At 35.2% G+C, this 18,946-nt stretch overlaps 1 protein-coding gene across 1 annotated transcript in view; it reads right to left on the bottom strand.

Moving 5' to 3' along the window:
• Cftr (CF transmembrane conductance regulator) overlaps positions 1–18,946 on the bottom strand; it is a 136,792-nt gene that overhangs the window by 56,174 nt on the left and 61,672 nt on the right. The window contains exons 12-15 of the mRNA XM_069996626.1: positions 8,562–8,656; positions 5,057–5,143; positions 2,727–3,450; positions 1,344–1,472 (exon numbers count right to left, since the gene is read on the bottom strand). Coding sequence (XP_069852727.1) covers positions 1,344–1,472; positions 2,727–3,450; positions 5,057–5,143; positions 8,562–8,656 — 1,035 coding nt within the window. The remainder of the gene's footprint in view (positions 1–1,343; positions 1,473–2,726; positions 3,451–5,056; positions 5,144–8,561; positions 8,657–18,946) is intronic.

Raw genomic sequence — 18,946 nt, 5'->3', positions numbered from 1 at the left:
CAGTGTCATAGGGTAAGACAGTGTGAGAAGAATCACATCTAAGACAAACTTTTAAAAATTTAACAAACAAACAACAAATTCCTTGGTGTTGGAACTGGAGGTATGGCTGAAGTAGTAGATAGAGCCTTAGTAGTAGTAAGAACCTAGGGACCTGAGGCCCCACCCAGTACCAGCACAAAATAAAATAAAAATACTCTGCTATTTACATGGGCATAAAAAAGAAACACAATGGTGGCACTAGAAGTAACAAACAATTTTTAAGCAAGAGGTGATCTAAAATTCTAAAAGGATTGTGTAAAATTGTTTCTAAGACATTAAAAACATATTTTTCTCATTTTGTGAAGAACAGTCATTTAAAGAGCAACTGCTTGCATGTTTAATAATGCTCCTGTTGGGGGTGGGGGAAGAGGGAAAAACGGAGGGAAGGGGTAACAAGTTAGACAAGAAATGTAATCACTACCTTACTTATGTAACTGAAACCCCTCTGTACATCACTTTGACAATAAATTTTTTAAAAAAATAATGCTATTCAGTTAAATAAACTTAGTACTTAGTGCAGAATTGTTTATAATGTTTAATTTCAATTTATATAAAGATCATCTACTTTGAGTATTTTAATCACTCTTTTAATTTTAATCCCTCCTATCTAGAAGTATAATGTATGAAGTATAATGTACATGAGAACTGCAGGTAATTAAGTTTTACTAAAATTGAGATTCCTGATAAATGCATAGGTTTTAACTGCTCTGACATTACAAACTAAAGACAATGGGTTAACTATTTAAGATGAAGAATATGCTAAAATTTGCTTTACTGTAGTAATTGCTTTACAATCCATATGAATCTTTTACAAGTTACATATCTTAACTATACAAAATAAAATTTATTTTAAAATGACTTTTCAAGAGCAGCACAGATGCACTGTACTCATAATCTGACTTGTGGAACTGAAACTCCTTTTCACAACTACTTAAAAAATAAATACATATAACTTCAAAAAACAGTTCTTCATATACAGTCTTTGTGTTTTAGCCTATTCTGTGTGATAAGAAATGTACTCATTATCTTGCCCATGTAATTGTAACACCCCTCTATACAGTATTTTCACAACAAAAATAAATAAATAAATAAAATTATAAAATACCAACAGCAATTCCAAATACTAATTTCTAGAAACTAAAAACTATTCCACACACAAACACACACACACACACACACACACACACACACACACACACACACAAATTCATATGTGTGTGGGCATATATGAATGCATACACCTTCCAAACTAGTCTTAGTTTAACTTTAAATAGCAGTAATATTTAACAACCAAATATCCTTACCTCAACCAGAAAAATAACTAAGCACCAAATTAGCACAAAAATCAAGTTCTTGTGGATAGTGATATATCGAAGGTATGTATTCCATGTGGTAACTGCTGGTATGCTCTCTACATCATCAAAAAAGCACTCCTGAAAAACAAATCACAGTTATCACAATGAAACAAGTTATCACAATGAAACAATAGCATTCCATAGCTGACATTGTAGTTTTTTTGAAGGCATCAAAATCAGGAATATTGCTTTGAAGCTAAGTGAATTTTAATAAATATCTATCATTATGAACGCTACATGTTATGTCACTCAATAGCCAAATGATGTCCATTGGAGCAACACAACTTTTGGAAAACAGAGGTATTAAAACTCTCAAAAATCCTAAAACTATACATTGGGCTGTATAATTGTATTATTGTGGGCATTATATTATTAGTGTTCCTGCTCTGATCAAGTCAATGGTGCTGTGAAACTAGAATAAAGCATCATGGTTAAAAGGAGCAATTTTGGAGTAATAGAGGCTAGTATTTGAATTCAGATTCCATCACTGACATCCTCAGAGCTGTTTGAACTCACTCAAATGTTTTAACTTCTCTGGGGTCTAGTGTCCTTGCCTGTGGATGAGGACCATGATGTGACCTTCTAGCATAGCAATAGGGACTAAGCTATATGCTACTAGGCATAGAAACAATCAAAAAGTAATAATTATTATTGGTTAAGGAAATCATTCTTTGCAACTAAATATACAGGCTCCAAATCAAGATAGTTCGATATTCACTTAGGTGTATACTAAAGCATACTGATGAATTATTCTTTAAGAAACCTTTTGAACATTATGGGCGTACTGAGAGTATGTGCTTTGGGGAATCACCTATTCCTTCATTTCACAAAGGAAAAATTCTAGTCTGGAGATATTGAATGACTTGTGATTCTGCTTTTAAATAACCGATGCTGTTAAATATGTTAATTTATTACAACTCTTTCCATAATAAACAATCCAAGGCAGAGAAATTATCTAGTAAAATATAATTACCAGGTACCTGGGGCTCAGGCATGCAATCTTATTACTCAGGATGCTGAGGCCTGGAGGATCACAGCTGAAAGCCAGCTCAAGCAGAAAAGTCCTTGAAACTCTCTCTCTAAAATGCCCAGATGGAAGCTGGTAGAAGCTTGGGGTTGCCATTGAACAGAACAGTTGATGAGGATGCGGAGCCTGGTGATCAATGCCAGCCCTTTGAACATTCTCACCCATCCCGTTCCACCCCTTCCTTCTAGGTCTTAAACTTTATCCCAACTCCATTAAATGAAGGGCACAGGCTCCATATTTCATTGCATTCAATTTCAGTCTTGGAATTGGAGCAAAAAATAAATTAATTAATAGTTAATACGTACCTTTAAATCTTCTTCATTAATTTCTTCGCTGATGTCTACACCACTCTCTTGAGATAAGCGTCTGGAATAAATATCCATCTCCGTTAAGCTTGCCTGAGGAGCCAAAGACATTTTTCTGGTGGAGGCTGTGGTCCTGCGATGAATGCTCGGGCCCTGGCTAGGTGAATGTGTCATTAAGTTCAGAACCGACTGTCTCCTCCGACCCTGAAACGTGGGGCCCGCGTTGATCATGTTGCTGCGAGGCAGAATTCCCTCTCCCGGCTCAGAATCTGGAACCAGGGACAGTCTTCTTGCTAGGGACTCATCAGAATCCTCTTCGATGCCGTTGATCTGTAAAGGAGGCTTCTGTGCCACTGAAAATTTCCTTACGGAGTTGATTGAATTGAGGATAGAGTTCTTTCTCTTTTCTCCAAACTCTCCACTCTGTTTAAAAGATTGTTTTCTGGATTCATTCCAGGAGGCAGAAACGTCTCCTTCTAAGGAAAAACGGCGTAAGGTCTCCGTGAGGATTGAATTTCTTCTTTCCGCGCTAAACTGGTCGAAAGAATCAAATCCCATGAGTTTTGAACTAAAGTCCGGCCGTAGGTTTTGGAGTTCAGAAAATGTCCCGTAAAAATAGCTGCTACCCTCATGTAAAATTAATATTTTGTCAGCTTTCTTTAAATGTTCCATTTTAGAAGTGACCAAAATCCTAGTTTTGTTAGCCATCAATTTACAGACACAGCTTTAAGAATATAAAAAGATATAAATACGATATCAATTTCATAAGTATTTCATTATAAAATATATGTATGTCGTTTTAGCAATGTTTCATCACATAAAAATCTCTATCAAACCATTTTGTTACTCTACTTAAAGTGATTCTGATAGTAAACTCTCTATAATAAATAATATGGAGCTTTTAATTCTACAGCATGAAACAGATGCTATATTGTAATGCTGAACAGACCCAGAAAGAAATTAAAATGTTGATATTTGGTAGTGTCTTATTTCCAATAAAGCATTTACATTTTGTCTAGTTTACTTCCCCAGGAAATGGGGAGGGCATCTAAACTTCAATGCCTTCATCTCCACATATTTTCAAAATGTCAGATCTACTTTGTTCCTTGACTTTTTCAATTGATTTCCTCTTATATTTCATGCTGAGCATATTAAGATTATAGTGACTGGTTTGGAAACTTCTGAGTAAAAATGAGAACTGGGAAGGATTTGAGTGGAGATTGTATTGGTGGGAGTTGGCATGCCATTCCCACAGCTGAGATGAGATATCTGGGATTTATGATGGACAAATTATTTTAATATGTCTACACACACACACACACACACACACACACACACACACACACACATACACACACACACACACACACACACACACACACACAAACACACACACTGAAAATACCAAGCAAAATAAAGCCACAAAATTGTACCTTAGGGAAAAATAATGCCTGGACAAATGTTTTCCTTGGCTTTATGTGGTTTTTTTTTTTTGGGGGGGGGTCCGGTCGTGGGGCCTGAACTCTGGGCCTGAGCACTGCCCCTCAGCTCTTCAGCTCAAGGCTAGCGCTCTACCACTGAGCCACCTTCCCATCCCTCTTGGCTTTATGTTTTAATGTAGTAGAATAAGGCCTAAATATTTAGTATATGATAAAAGAAAGAAAGCGGACATAGAATATTTCACATCTCTTGAGGATAGATTAAAGAAAAACCTGAACTAAGTATAGCCTTATTCATTGAAAATTATTTCTAGTAGAGTGTAATAGTTACTCTCTTAATAACTATTTTATAGTCCATAAAACCACTTTGAAAGTTTGAAATCAAGTCACATAACTAACTCCTGCTTTTAGGGACTTCACACCTATTAAAGTCTACTAGGATAGCCAGGGAATATAAACCCTGAGCTCTGTGTGACTGAGATCTAAGGAAACATTGAAGTGGCTACTTAGTTTGAGTAATCACTATTAAACCACTAAGCCATTCTGCTGTGTTCTTCTGTTAGTAGCTTACCATCTAAAGAGAGAGAGAGAATAAAATACTCTAACAACTAAAGTAAGTAAAAATTTTAGGTACAATAAACAATACAAATAATAAAAGATTTGTCACAGACTATATATACAGACATAATAGTTGCTCTAATACTATAGCATTGTAAGAAATAGATTTACCAAATGGTAACCAGAAAATGTTTTAAGTGATCTTTAACTACAGAGTCACAATAACGTGGGTACATATGCTTACAAGAGATAAAATGTCCATAAAATGTAGAGGCTATAGTAATTTTTGTCCTTTAATATTAGCATTATAAGTAACTTATTCAAATAACATACCTTTCAAATATTTGTTTTTCAGTTAGAACATCTAGGTGTCCAAAAGGAGAGTCTAAGAGGTACAAATCAGCATCTTTGTATACTGCTCTAAAAAGAAAATTGAAATTAAATTAGATTTTCCTCAACATCTCTCATTACATTTAATACACATGATATTTTTAGACAGTCTACTACATGCATTCATGAGAATAACACTTAGAAACACAGGGTAAAGTAGCCCTGGTAGAAGCTTCTTTCATGTATGACTTTAATAGTGTAGATTATATCAAATGAAGGTTAAAGAGACATCATGAGTGATTTTCATGGCTTTTAATAACACTTTTAAAAACAACACTAAAACAAATGCTAAAGAAGTTTTGTTGACTCTAAGTAGCATAAATGAGCACAAGTTACAGACTGACTTGCATGATATAATTCAATTTGAAATAACAAAATAATAGTATTTATTTAGAGGCAGGAATCACAGGCTGGAAATGCTAAGAAGTCACTGCCCTTCAATGAGCTCCCATTTTGCTGAGAAAACAATGAAAGGAGACTATTTCAATGGCAAAATGTAAAGGCAACCAACAAATGGGATCCCTTAGAGAAATTATATTTTAGTGATTTTCAAAGTGATAAGTACAATCACCAAATTGATAACAGTGGTTGTGGCTTTATAACTGATGCTTCATTTTGCTCTGTATTGTCTGTCTTTGAGACCCTTACATAAACTTTCAAAGAAGAAGGAAAGGAAAACAAAAGAAATGCTTGGGAAAGGGTTAACAGCAGCCTTTTATTCAAATTATGCAGATGGCAAAGAAAGAACTGGTTCTTAGCTAACACCTTGGAAATGACCTCTCCACCTTCAAATATCCTGCCTGCTAAGAGTGTTTCTATATGCATGAGGCTTTGACCACATGGCATTAGTTTGACATCTGGGAGCTGGAGAAGGGATAACTAATATCTGAAGAGACTGTGCACCTATGAAACTGATCTAATCAAGAGCTCTGGACCCCAAGGCTCAGGCAAGCTTCTACATTTGCAAAATGCATCATTGTTGACAGAATAAAATGTTATGCATGAAAATCCTTAGGAGAGACAACTAGATCTCTGCCTGGGATTTCCTAAGCTCTGCTTCACTCCTTTTCCATGTTGCTGACTCTAACCTGCAGTCCTCCATAATTAATCACATCCCTGAGTGTAATGGCAAAAAAAAAAAATAAAGGAAAGGATAAATAATTGAGAACAGATATTTGTATGCATTTTACTTTTTTACATTACGAAATAAAATTTCACAAGTAAAAACTCCATTGAGTTGGTTTAAAAAAGTCATGAGATAATCTCATCAAAACATTTAAATGCTTCAGGTAATATTGTTAAAGTTCAAAGTAAACATAAAAATCTAAAAGAACCTTGATGTTGTAAATTACTTGGAAGACGGTATGGGAGGGCAAAGGTCTCCACCAAAATGTGACTTCAAGGTCTTTCTTTGTCCACATTATGTGCATGTCTCTCTGCTATGGTCTCAATACAGTTTCTCCAAAACTCATACTGGAGTTTCACTTCCCTTGTAAGGTATTAGAAGAGAAGAAACATAATCCAACTACCATGTTTAGAGATGATATCTGTGAAAGGACCTAATATAAGCATCAAGACTGAGTCCTTATAGTGAGATTATAGTGACTTCATGAAAAAAAGAGAGAAAGAGAGAGCTCAGGGACTATCACACACACACACACACACACACACACACACACACACACACATGCGTGTGCACACACAAGTTCCCTGTTTCTTACAATGTGATTCACTGTATTGTCTTAGGACTCTGACAAGTCTTCTTAATTTAGGTCAGAACTGTGGATCAAAAGAAATCTCTTTTCTTTATGATTTACCTAGTCTGTGTATTATTAGTAACAGAAAAAAGACAGCTTATTCCATATCTATGAACACAGTTTCTAAAGTGCTTACAAATTATATTCTTATAATACACAGGTACAATTCTGAAAGCAAAAACAATTTTAGTCACAATTTAAAATATGTGTGCATTACAACAGGAGCAAATCTTAAATAGGTAAATACAAAAGCTATGTTGAATGTCTAGAAGCCAAATGCTAAACCTTACCTGGATCTAAAATGGAATGCTTAAGGCTAAGTCTCTGGTTCATGATTTGTTCATTAATCTGTTCATCCATTTCCATTTTTTAAATCTATTACTTTACAGTGTAATTTCAAGATCAAGGCATGGATTAGTATAGAGTCAAGTTGACCTGGCTCACATACTGACTCTTTTTTTCTGTGTGGCTATTCTTACCTGAAATTTTCTTTGCAAAGTTGTATTGAAAATTTAGATTATACACACACACACACACACACACACACACACACACACACACACACACACACACACACACACACACACACACACGATACTACACTGCACCTGACAATGGCAGTAGGTACTTGCATCAAGTACTTAGTGACCTTTTGTTTTTGGTTGTTTCAGCTTTTGGAAGCAGGAGAAGAGAAAGGAGCCAATTCATCAGTGAATTAATGTGATCTTTCAACAACCTTGGAAACACAGTGGGAAGAATTTTGTTGAATAAAACTGTAGGAACATTTGACATCCCACATCTCTAATCATTATTTTTAAACAGAAAGTTACAATTTAAAATGATATTTACTTATTGACCAAAATTAACTATATGTGCTTCTGCATAGACCAAACACGTCACTCCCAAAGTATCTCCGACTTCCACAATGTCAGGTGTGCTTGTCTCATTTTACTTTAAAGATTACAAACATTAAACTGACTTTCTTCATTTGCTTCACTATTTCTGTTATAATAATTATTAATAACCTTTTTGAAAAAAATTCATGTTTGTCTGAACTAAAAAACATAAGTGGAAGCCTAAAGCAGTTATGTATATGCATTGAGGGGAATGGAGAAAAGGAAGTGTAGGATGGTATTAACAAATTTATCTTCACTTTTCTTAATCTCTGAAGAATTTCAGTTTTCTGTTTGTAGTAAACCACATCATAAGGCAAACAGATGCACAAGTACAAAAATAAGGAAATGCGCTTTGGAAAAATGTCATCATCTTCAAATCTGAACACTATGTCATTATATTATTAGTAATTAGATGATTAGGATTAGATAAAGTAATAAAGGTTGAGCTCCAATGATTGGATACTGGTGGCTTTAGGACAAAAGAGAGAGATTAATGTACGTGGGCATACACTGCAAGTACTTGCAAACACACACACACACACACACACACACACACACACACACACACAATACACAAAGGTTTCTTGTTTTGTCATGGGATGATCTGTGCATCTTTACCAATTCTGAATACCATATGATTAACTATAGTTCTTAACTCACTAGCCATATGCTCCTCCCACGAAATTTTCAACTCCTGAAACAGAATATAAAACAATAATAGAGAAATGTCTCTAATATTTTCCACACATGATATATACATCAAATTTTTTACTGAACCAATAATCAAATATTCACCTTGCTAAAGAAATTCTTGCACGTTGACCTCCACTCAGTGTGATTCCACCTTCTCCAAGAACTATGTTGTCTTTCTCTGCAAACTTTGAGATATCCTATTACCAAAATCAAAAAGTTAAAGAGGTTCATGGTTCATTGACTCTAAAATTATAAAATGCATCTTCCTTCAAATGCAACTGGGTATCATTGCTTTATCCACAGTTGAAATTTTAAACATTTCATCTAAAGTTTTTAATAAAGATTGCTTAATAGAGATTGCTCTAAGAAGTAAAATATCATTCTCATTTTATAATGTTGTTCATGGTCATTAATAACAATTGAATAGAAAAGTAAAATAGACAGACATATTTGTGGGTATAATAATATATATGTAGATTAGCCATAGATCCCTTATATAACCCCAATCACTATGACTATGCCAAAGTTCACTTACCTCCAATTTACTCTTTCAAGGACAATTGAAAGGAAATTTCACTATATTATTTTCTTAATAAAGGATAAAAGTATGTTTAGCTTTGAGAAGCCTAGATACCTATTTTTAAATCTCATGTCATGAAAATTCACAAAATAACTGGAAATTAAATAAATTTTAACAATTCAAATAGAATATTTTAAATTCAAAACAAAACTTGAGCAAAGTAGGAAACATATATGGCTCAATCTTTCTAAGCACTGACAATCACTACTAAAGGACAAGACATGTTGTTACTATACTAATACTATTTTTAGTCGGTATCAGAAATAATAATTTTTAAAAAATCATTTTACTTTCTTGTGATATATTGGAAATATTTCACTTGCTGTCTAACACTAGATATGTTCTTTATTTAATATATAGTATATATTTTAAGATTCTGAATTTTTAAAGCATTGAACTTTTGTCTTAGCAAAAGAATTAATTATGCTGTGGTTTGCTTTGTGTACCATTCTTTTAATACTTGTGATAGTAGCAAAATTAATTTATTTTAAAATAAAAACTATAGCGTTTAAGGTCTATATTTTGTTTCTGTTTTTGTGAACTAATAAAATGTGTTTAATTTGTGAGTAAGAGAGAAAGAGAGAGAGAGAACAAATAGTTTAACAATAACGGGGGGGGGGGGAGGGCAGGGAGGAGGAAGATAGCCTGCCTGTTTGAAGCTTTGTCTCTACTAACCACTAACAAGTAGCTTTGGGACAGACTCTGCCAGAGGACAATACAGTAGTATTTTCCTTTGATGGTTGTAAATACTTCAAGTGACCTGATACTAGATAGAATAATACTAGTCCATAATGTACTCCCAGGCACTACTGATTCCTAGAATTTTCTAATGAAGATTTCCCAGTGATCTGAACATTGTATTCCTTTCCATTTGGTCTTGAGTAGAATGTTTACTCAATGGGGTTATGTGCCCCCATTTTCTCATTAGAGCAAATACAGATTCTTAAGGGCTAATGGCATAGCCTTTATTACAGAGAATATACAAGGGATCATGTATAGGTAAACACTGCTCTTAGAATCAAATGCTCAGGTCTTCATGACCTTAACAGATGTACTGCTATTGGAACTGCCATGCATGTGGCCATGTGCTATTAAACTAAAAGTCAAGTTTTAGGAAGTGACTCTTACTTTTTTTTTGTCTGAACTCTGGGCCTGGGCACTGTCCTTCAGCTCTTCAGCTCAAGGCTAGTGCTTTACCACTTGTGCCACAGCGCCACTTCCAGCTTTTTCTGCTTATGTGTGTGGCTGAGGAATCAAACCCAGGACCTCATGCATGCAAGACAAGCACTCTACCACTGAGCCACCTTCCCAACCCCAGAAAACTGATTCTAAAAGATGAAGTCAAAGTAGATATGATGGTCTCAGACAGAATCTTGAATTGTTTGCTCATCTTGCAAATACTATCAACTGCTAAGTTGGCCATTCAGCTTTTGTTTTGTTTTATTTCACTCTGCGCTATGATATTTTATTGTTCCTCTTAAAACATTATTATAAAATAATTGTGGGTGAGATAGAAGGTTGCTTTGCTTTTATGATGACCACATAATAGTTGTCTTGAAATTTCCACTAGACTATGTTTTAACAGTAAAAACAAACATATTCAGCTAATTATAATCAAGATACATTATCTACATGGATAGAAATGTCATAATGAAATCCATTATTTTGTACAATTAATATATGCTAATAAAAACAATTATATGCCCAAATTATGACATACATGCAACATTTAAAACTATATAAGTACTGATCATTAACAATCTTATGTATATACATGTACAAATTAATTTAAATGAGGGAAAGTATATATATATATATATATATATATATATATATATATATATATTTCATCTATATACAGAAGCTTACAGTTTTGTATCAGAATGATGCTGAGAAGGATGAAGGGAAAAAAAATCCCAAAAGACTTTGTCAAGGCCCCTAACGATGCAGTTTAATAAAACAGGGATGTTTCCATGTGAAAATTTCTGTCTAGGAGAGATATTAGTATCTTTCCTAAATACAAAAATAAAGGATTCCTGTATCTGAAAAGCTTTAATATTCTGAGCTACGGTTTCTGGCCTCTTTTCTGGACTATCATACTTGTGAAGTGAGAGGTAGGTATACACTTGGATAACTTTAATAAGCACTAAAAAGATCATAACGGGAAGCTGCTGTTACAGAAATGCCACCAAACAGTGGATTGTTCACATTATTTGTAAAACAAATACACTAGTAATACCAATATCCTGCTATTAATGCAAGTACCTGTTCTGATTACCTAGTTTATTGTTCATTTGAAGATTTCTTCATTAGTGTTTGGCTTTCTCTATTTGATTGAACATAAACACTCTGTTTAAACACTGTTAAACATTTATCTTTGCCGATTCTTACGGGTACTCAACTCTAGTAATATATTTGTCTTTGAGGGTGTTGGTTTTCTGACATCACAATAGATTGTCCCTTATGTGAAAGTTACAATCTAAAGAAAGTTATAATGCTTTGTGCTAACACAAGTTTTTGTAAAGCCCATAAGAGCATGCACTGCTCACAGAAACCTTATACCTGGGGATATATGTTGTTTCTCCTTAATCACACTATGAATTCCCCAGCATTCTTTTTTAAGTAATCTACACAAAAGATGGAGGGAAAATCTCATCCATTGGATTTAAGGTACTAGGTATGATTTGACCTCATAAAAAAATTAACTGCCGGGTTTTTTTTAATGAAACAAAAAAAATGTAGTCATTTATAAGCTATTGTGATCAATTATTTTTCTCATTGAATGAGAACTTAAAATTTTTCCTTCAAATTATTCTCCACTACCATTTCAGTTTTTACTAATCTGCTCAGCATAAGATTAAAAAATCAAATATCTGAATAATTAGCTCTTAGATGTGATCCCTAGGCCAGTTGAGATCTTATCAAAATATGCTGCTCCTATGCTTACTCAGAAAAAGTTGGCCAATGCCCAAGAATATGCATATTAGTCCATGATGTCAGTGCCGTCCAGTGTTTGAGCTGCTCATCAGAATACTTACTCTTTTGGGCTGACTATTTTTTACAATACGCTAAGTTAAAAGGCAAAGGGCAATTTCAAAGGATTCTGTGCACACAACACCCTGGGTTTGTTCAAGATAGTAAAACACTTGAAAATACTCAGATAAAGACTAGTAGAGAGGGTCAAAGTTTTCATATATTTATTTTATTTTATTTTATTTATTTTTTTGGTCGTGGGCCTGAACTCTGGGCTTTGGTGCTGTCCCTCAGCTCAAGGCTAGCACTCTGCCACTTGAGCCACAGCACCACTTCCAGCTTTTGTTTCTTATGTGGTGCTGAGGAATCGAACCCCAGGGCCTCATGCACAAGGCAAGTGCTCTACCACTGAGCCACCTTCCCAGCCCCAAAGTATTATTATTAAAATAATTATTATTAAAATAATAATAAATAATAATAAATAATAAAATTCATTTATTATTAAGGAGCATATAACATACTCAATGGGATTTGTGTCCTTTTTACATGTTTATCAATTTACATATTTAAAAATCAGTTAAAGTTTACTAGCTAACATTATTCAACCAGACCAAAAAACCCAGAAGTTGTTAAGGAAGATTTGCTAATAGAACACGGATAACTCTGAATTGAACACATAACAGGACAAAAATACAGGATGTTATTATCTTGAAAGAGAGAGAACTTGAAAGAAAGAGTACAGTGTTACAGTTAATGGTCCTGGGTAATTTTGCAATATTTACAGAGTACATTTGAGCTTCCTGTAACTTTGAAGATAGGAAAATACCATAAACTTATTTTATGGCTGGCTTATCACTTTTAGAACAACCTTGACACTGCAGATGTTTTTGGTAAGGGAGGTGGTAAGAAGTTAGGACTAAAGGAACATGAGCATTAGGGTAATGTCATTCAGTAAAGCATTTCTTTAACAGTAAATCATCAGATGTTTAACACTCATGTTATTAACATTTAAAAATCACTGAATATTATACCTCTAAATATTTGTGCTTCGTGCACAAGGAGGGAGTTGTGAGTGGAAACAGAAGGAAGCAGTAGGGAGCCAAGGAAAAGGAAAAGGCAGAGTGGATGAGAGAATATAAGAGAGTTAAGAAGTATTACAGAGGGAGAGAAAATGTGAAAATGAATTAAACATTTCACATATATCTACTGTCCATTTGGGTGTGTGTCTCAGAAAGCAGCAGAGAGCTGTATGATATCTATTGGCAGAAATAAATTTCCACAGGAGAAAATAGACACTAAAAGGTTCCTAAATTAAAATTGGGGTTCTGTTTATTAGTTAAGATAATTTGTTGATCTAAGTTAAACTTCATCTAAAGAGAACTATGACTAGAAATACTGGTTAGGGGCAGAAGCCTTGCTAGAAAGCATGAGAAGTGAGAATTTTACTTAACTTTGAAAAAAAAAATCATTCTCCTTCTCTGCCTGGTATTAACCAGAGTTTGGGCAGAAAACAAATTCTAAAACAAGTTTACTGGAATTGACAAAAGAACAAAAATGGGTGCTCTGGGCTTTTGGTCACTAATATTAAACTCATTTTATACTGTTCTATATTGCCATATACTTGTATATGTATGGACTCATGAGGGAAACTGCTAATATCCCTGTTTTTGTTTAGTACATAGATTCATAGCATTTTCAAGAAGAGCTGTAGAGAGCAGTGATTTAATTGAATGTGTTTGAGGACATATACTAAGGACTAAAATCCTAAGTAGAATTTCCTGGAGTCCGCTACAGCCGAAGAGCTGTATAGGAACTGTGTTACAACATTTATGTCAAACATACTAGAGATTTGGAACAAATAATCTGATTGATTTTCTTCTGTTTCCACATTAGATCCATGCAACTATAGATTTCCAGATAGTATATTTCAGAATTTCAAAATACTCATGCAATCTAGTGGATTGTTATGGGGTATTTGTTTCAGATTTCTGTACATGATTTTTACTTAATTTGCCTAAGAATTGATATTTAGAAGCTGTTAACTCTCTAGTTATTTTCTCTAAGTGCTTAACCAAAATGCTGAGAGAAATCCAGTGCCTGCGATGCATGAGGAGACTCCTTGGTACTTTCTTCGTACACTGGTAGGTGATCTGAATTTCCTCAAATCTAAAGGTCCATATTGTAGCTTCTGTTTTGTAGTTCATTTCCTTAGGAACAGGAGATGGGCTTTGTACTTAAGCTCTCATTGCCTCTGACCTTCCTGCCACAATCCATTGAGGCTCAAAGCTGTCTTTGGACCAGGCTTGTCCTTGTGCTGACTGCTCACCAGATCTTGGACTTCCATTTTAAATTTGAGGCTTTAGGGAAGGAAATAGAGATTCTCCCCAAGGGGAAAGAGAGAGAAAATAATTTGGGAAGAAATCGATAAAGAATTTTTCTGACTTACCTAATTCTCAAATGAGTTAAGAAAGGTGAGTGGTTTTCCCAAGATTTGCTTATTTAGGATTGATCGCTGGAAGGCACCATGTCCATGAAAACAAATACACTGCTAAACATTTTTTTAAGTTGGTCATGGAATTCTCAATACCATTCATGCACAGGTTGTTTTTATAATATTTACAAATGGAAAATTCATAGTGGGGGGGTGTTTTAACGTGGGATTTGAACTCAGGGCCTTGCACTGCCCAAGAAAGAACAAGGCTTGTAGAAAACTAAAGCTAGATCCTTATATATCACCCTGCACCAGAATCAACTCCAAATGGATCAAAGACCTCGGAGTCAAAGCAGACACTCTGAAAACATTACAGGATTGAATAGGAGAAACCATAGGTCTCTTTGGCACAGGCAGAAATTTTCTTAACAGAGACCCAGAAACACAACAAATCAAAGAAAGGTTTGGAAAAATGGGATTGCATGAAATTGCAGAGCTTCTGCATGACAAAGGACATAGCTAGCAAGATCAATAGAAAGCTCACAGATTGGGAGATCTTCACTAGCCATACAATGGACAAGGGTCTCATATCTAAAATATATCTGGAACTCCAAAAATTAAATCCCCCACAAACAAATCCTCAAAGAAACAACTGCCCAATTAATAAGTGGTCTAAAGACTTAAAGAGAAACTTCTCTGAAGAGGAAAGAAGGATGGCCAATAGACACATGAAGAAATGCTCAACCTCCCTAGCCATAAAAGAAATGCAAATCAAAACAACATGGAGATACCACCTCACTCCAGTTAGAATGGCTATAATCAAGAACTCTAATAACAACAGATGCTGGATGGGATGTGGACAGAAGGGAACCCTACTACATTGTTGGTGGGAGTGTAAACTTGTTCAACCACTTTGGAAAGTAGTATGGAGGTTCCTCAAAAGACTCCACATAGAGCTCCCCTATGACCCAGCAATCCCACTTTTGGGCATTTACACACATGATCACAAACAAGACCATACTAAAGCTACCAACACAACTATGTTTATTGCAGCATTATTTACCATAACTAAGATATGGGACCAACCCAGATGCCCCTCAGTAGATGAATGGATCAAGAAATGTGGTATATATACACAATGGAATTCTATGCCTCCATCAGAAAGAATGACATTGCCCCATTTGTTAGGAAATGGAAAGACTTGAAAAAATTATATTAAGTGAAGTAAGCCAGGCCCAAAGAAACATAGGTTCCATGGTTTCCCTTATTTGCAATAACTAGTATATGTCTGAGACAAGCAGAAAAGGCCAGATAAGTTGATGTTAGGTGAAATGAACCCCAAGATAAGTATTCAAATGTTTGTTTCTTTCATGCGATTGTTTCTAACATATTTATAAGATGATTTCTTTGTTGCTTTGTATGTCCCTCCCCCACGGTATAACCCCTGCTTTCACTTTATTTGATGTTGGTATAATTCGTGGAGGGGAAGGGAAAAAACAAATTGTTTAAATAGGGATACAGGTGGAGCATTGCAACACTGAGATGTACAAGTCATTATGCCGAAAAACGAACTTTACAATTTTGGCCAGCAGGGTGGTGTGGGGGGTTGGGGGTTGGGAGATGGGAAGGAATGGGAAGGGGAAACAAAGGAGGAGGCTACAATGCTTGATAATAAATGTACTCATTACCTTGCCCATGTAATTGTAAGCCCTCTGTACAGTATTTTCACAATTAAAAAAAAGAAAAGAAAAGAAAAAACAACGCATGAGGAAAGAAAAATGAGAACCTTCCCACTGCTGGTCAAAGTTAGTCAGGATGTGTAAGTTATGGAGAGTTATTGTACAACAGGGTGATGATATTAAATAAGATTGTGCTGTATGATGGAAATTGCTCAGAGAGTAGATCTTAAAAGTTACCATATACATATACAAATGATAACTATGAAAATTAATGGACATATTAACTTGATTATGGTAATTATTTCACATTGTATATGACAAATACATATAATTTTGTGTGTCAATTATACCTCAATTAACTGGCTATAAATTAAAAAAATAATTACATAAAATAAATGTTACAACATTTTGGCATTGCTGGGTGCTGATGGCTCATACCTGTAGTCCAACCTATTTAGGAGCTGAGATTTAAGGATCACAACTCAAAGCAATCCCAGGTAGGAAAGCTGAGGAGACTCAACCAAAAATGGTGCTGTGGCTAAGATGGTAGATTGCTAGCATTGAGCAAAAAATGGTTAGGGACAGTGCCCAGGCCCTGAGTTTAAGCCCCATGGCTATCCAGCATGTACATGCGTACACGCAAGCACACACAGACACACAGACACACACAGAAGCATAACTTTTTCCTTACATTTCATATTATATAGTGACTGATCCATTGTGTTTTCTGGTTGACTCAAAGGCAATGTGCTCTTTTCCCTACCTCCTCCTGCCTAGCAGATCACCATGCTCTCCTAACCACTGCCATGACCTTCTCAAAGATCTCTCTGCCACCAGCCTTGCCCCTTCTTTAATTATTCCTATTATATGTTGGAACCAGACACATCTTTGCAAAGTACAAATCTGATTACATCACGACTCCCAAATTAAAACCCCTCCAGAGAGTTTCATGGAAGTTCAAGTTCCTTAATGGGAGGGAGATTCTTCTTGATAGAACAGTCCTATTCCAGTTCAGTGCTCACCATACAGCCCTTTGTTTCCAGCCAGAATGAATTATAATAGCTCCCACAATGTGCCAATAACTGTCTTGAATCCATGCTCATTTCATTCTGAATCTCAGCCATCCAGAACTGATGATAGTTCCCTGGATGTACTATACTCTTTTAAGATCCAGTCTGCATATATTCTGTTCTCTTTCTAGAGTAATCTCCTCACTGAGAACATTTTTGCTCCTCCATCATCTCTCCGTTGTAATATTACTTCCTCCTAATAAGTACTCTATACGAACCAATATCATACAACTTACTAAACTGTACTGATCTTTTGTTTTTTGTCTTTACTACTAGAATGAAAGTCCTTTGAGACAAGTATTATGTCTTGGTAATCGATATATCCCCAGAGTTTGGTTCAATGGTTGCATTTGTATTTAGTAAATAAATATGTATCTCTTCCCTGACATATCTGTAAACCAAAACCTCATTACTGATAGGAACCCTTGTTATACTTGGAGGCAGAGTGCTTAACACTGTGCAGTGCTCAAAGTATCATCTGAACAGAGATTTGCTGATATCAATTTTTTAATTCATCAAATCTGGATCAAGGGTAATGAAACCCTGTAAATGAAAATTACTTTTAATTTTATTATAGACTTGGTTCTGAAAAGAAATAATGATAAAACAATTTTGTATGTAAGGGCTTTTTTTCAGGAGAAGACATACTAAATTTTCAGAAACTTCCTTTCCTGGGAAACTCTCTATGAACATTTCTCTACAAAATCAGAAGCCAAAAGGTATGTCCAGATCTAGTTACAGATGTTATATTTAGCCAGAGGTCTTTTTTAGAGGTAAAAATCTTTTCTTAATTTCTTTAAATCCTTCCTTGATCCTCTTCAATTCAAGCAACTTTGAATCCAGAATCTAGGTTCTTTTTTTTTTTCTTGGTCTGTCGGGGGGCTTGAACTCTGGGCTTGGGTGCTGTCCCTGCGCTCTTCAGCTCAAGGCAAGCGCTCTACCGCTTAAGCCACAGCGCTACTTCCAATTTTCTAGTGGTTTATTGGAGATAAGAGTCTGACGGACTTTCCTTCCCAGGCTGGCTTTGAACCACGATCCTCAGATCTTAGCTTCCTGAGTAGCTAGGATTACAGGTGTGAGCCACCAGCGCCCGGCTCAGAATCTAGGTTCTTAAAGCAAGCTAAAACACTGGGAAGATATATGTATGCTTTCTAAACTATGACTTTAAATTTTGTGTTTTGAATGTGTGCCTGGTACAGTGTTCTAATTTCATTATCTATTCATGGAATAACTTGGACCTAGACAGTTATAATTATATGTATATGGTACTGCTCTGTTCAATTGCCCACATTTTACTAGGAGGGGCAATCTCTGGGCTATTTTGGTTTTGGAGACGTAAGAACTCTTCTTTGTTAACCTAATAATTAGCTCTAGAATTTTAGTTTGTGCTTTTTAATCAGCCTATTTTCCCTTTGACTGCAAATTCAAGGAAAAGTTGTTACTCGACAAATGGAAAGTACAGATTGAATGGGCCAATTCATGTAAAGTGTATAGCCCAATGCTGACATGTACACATCATTCATAGATGTAAACTAGCATTTGTTTTGTAAATCTCAGGGCTCGAATAAAATAAAATGAAATGGTAGTATAATTCATGAAACACTATAGCATTCCTGGTACAATAACTTTATGAAATAACTGTTCTAGCCTCCCATTATAGCGAAATAAGTATTAATGCTTTCCAATTCCATCATCTATCAGGAGAAAATTGCAGATAGTTCAAGATAGAATCACTCTACCTTATTCTGGTTGAG

Source organism: Dipodomys merriami, unplaced genomic scaffold (assembly GCF_024711535.1).
Source record: "Dipodomys merriami isolate MVZ:Mamm:240054 unplaced genomic scaffold, mDipMer1.0.p SCAF_5, whole genome shotgun sequence".
NCBI classification, from domain to species: Eukaryota; Metazoa; Chordata; class Mammalia; order Rodentia; family Heteromyidae; genus Dipodomys; species Dipodomys merriami.
Note: the sequence above shows the minus strand (reverse complement) of the source record. Positions and strands in the feature narration are given on the sequence as shown.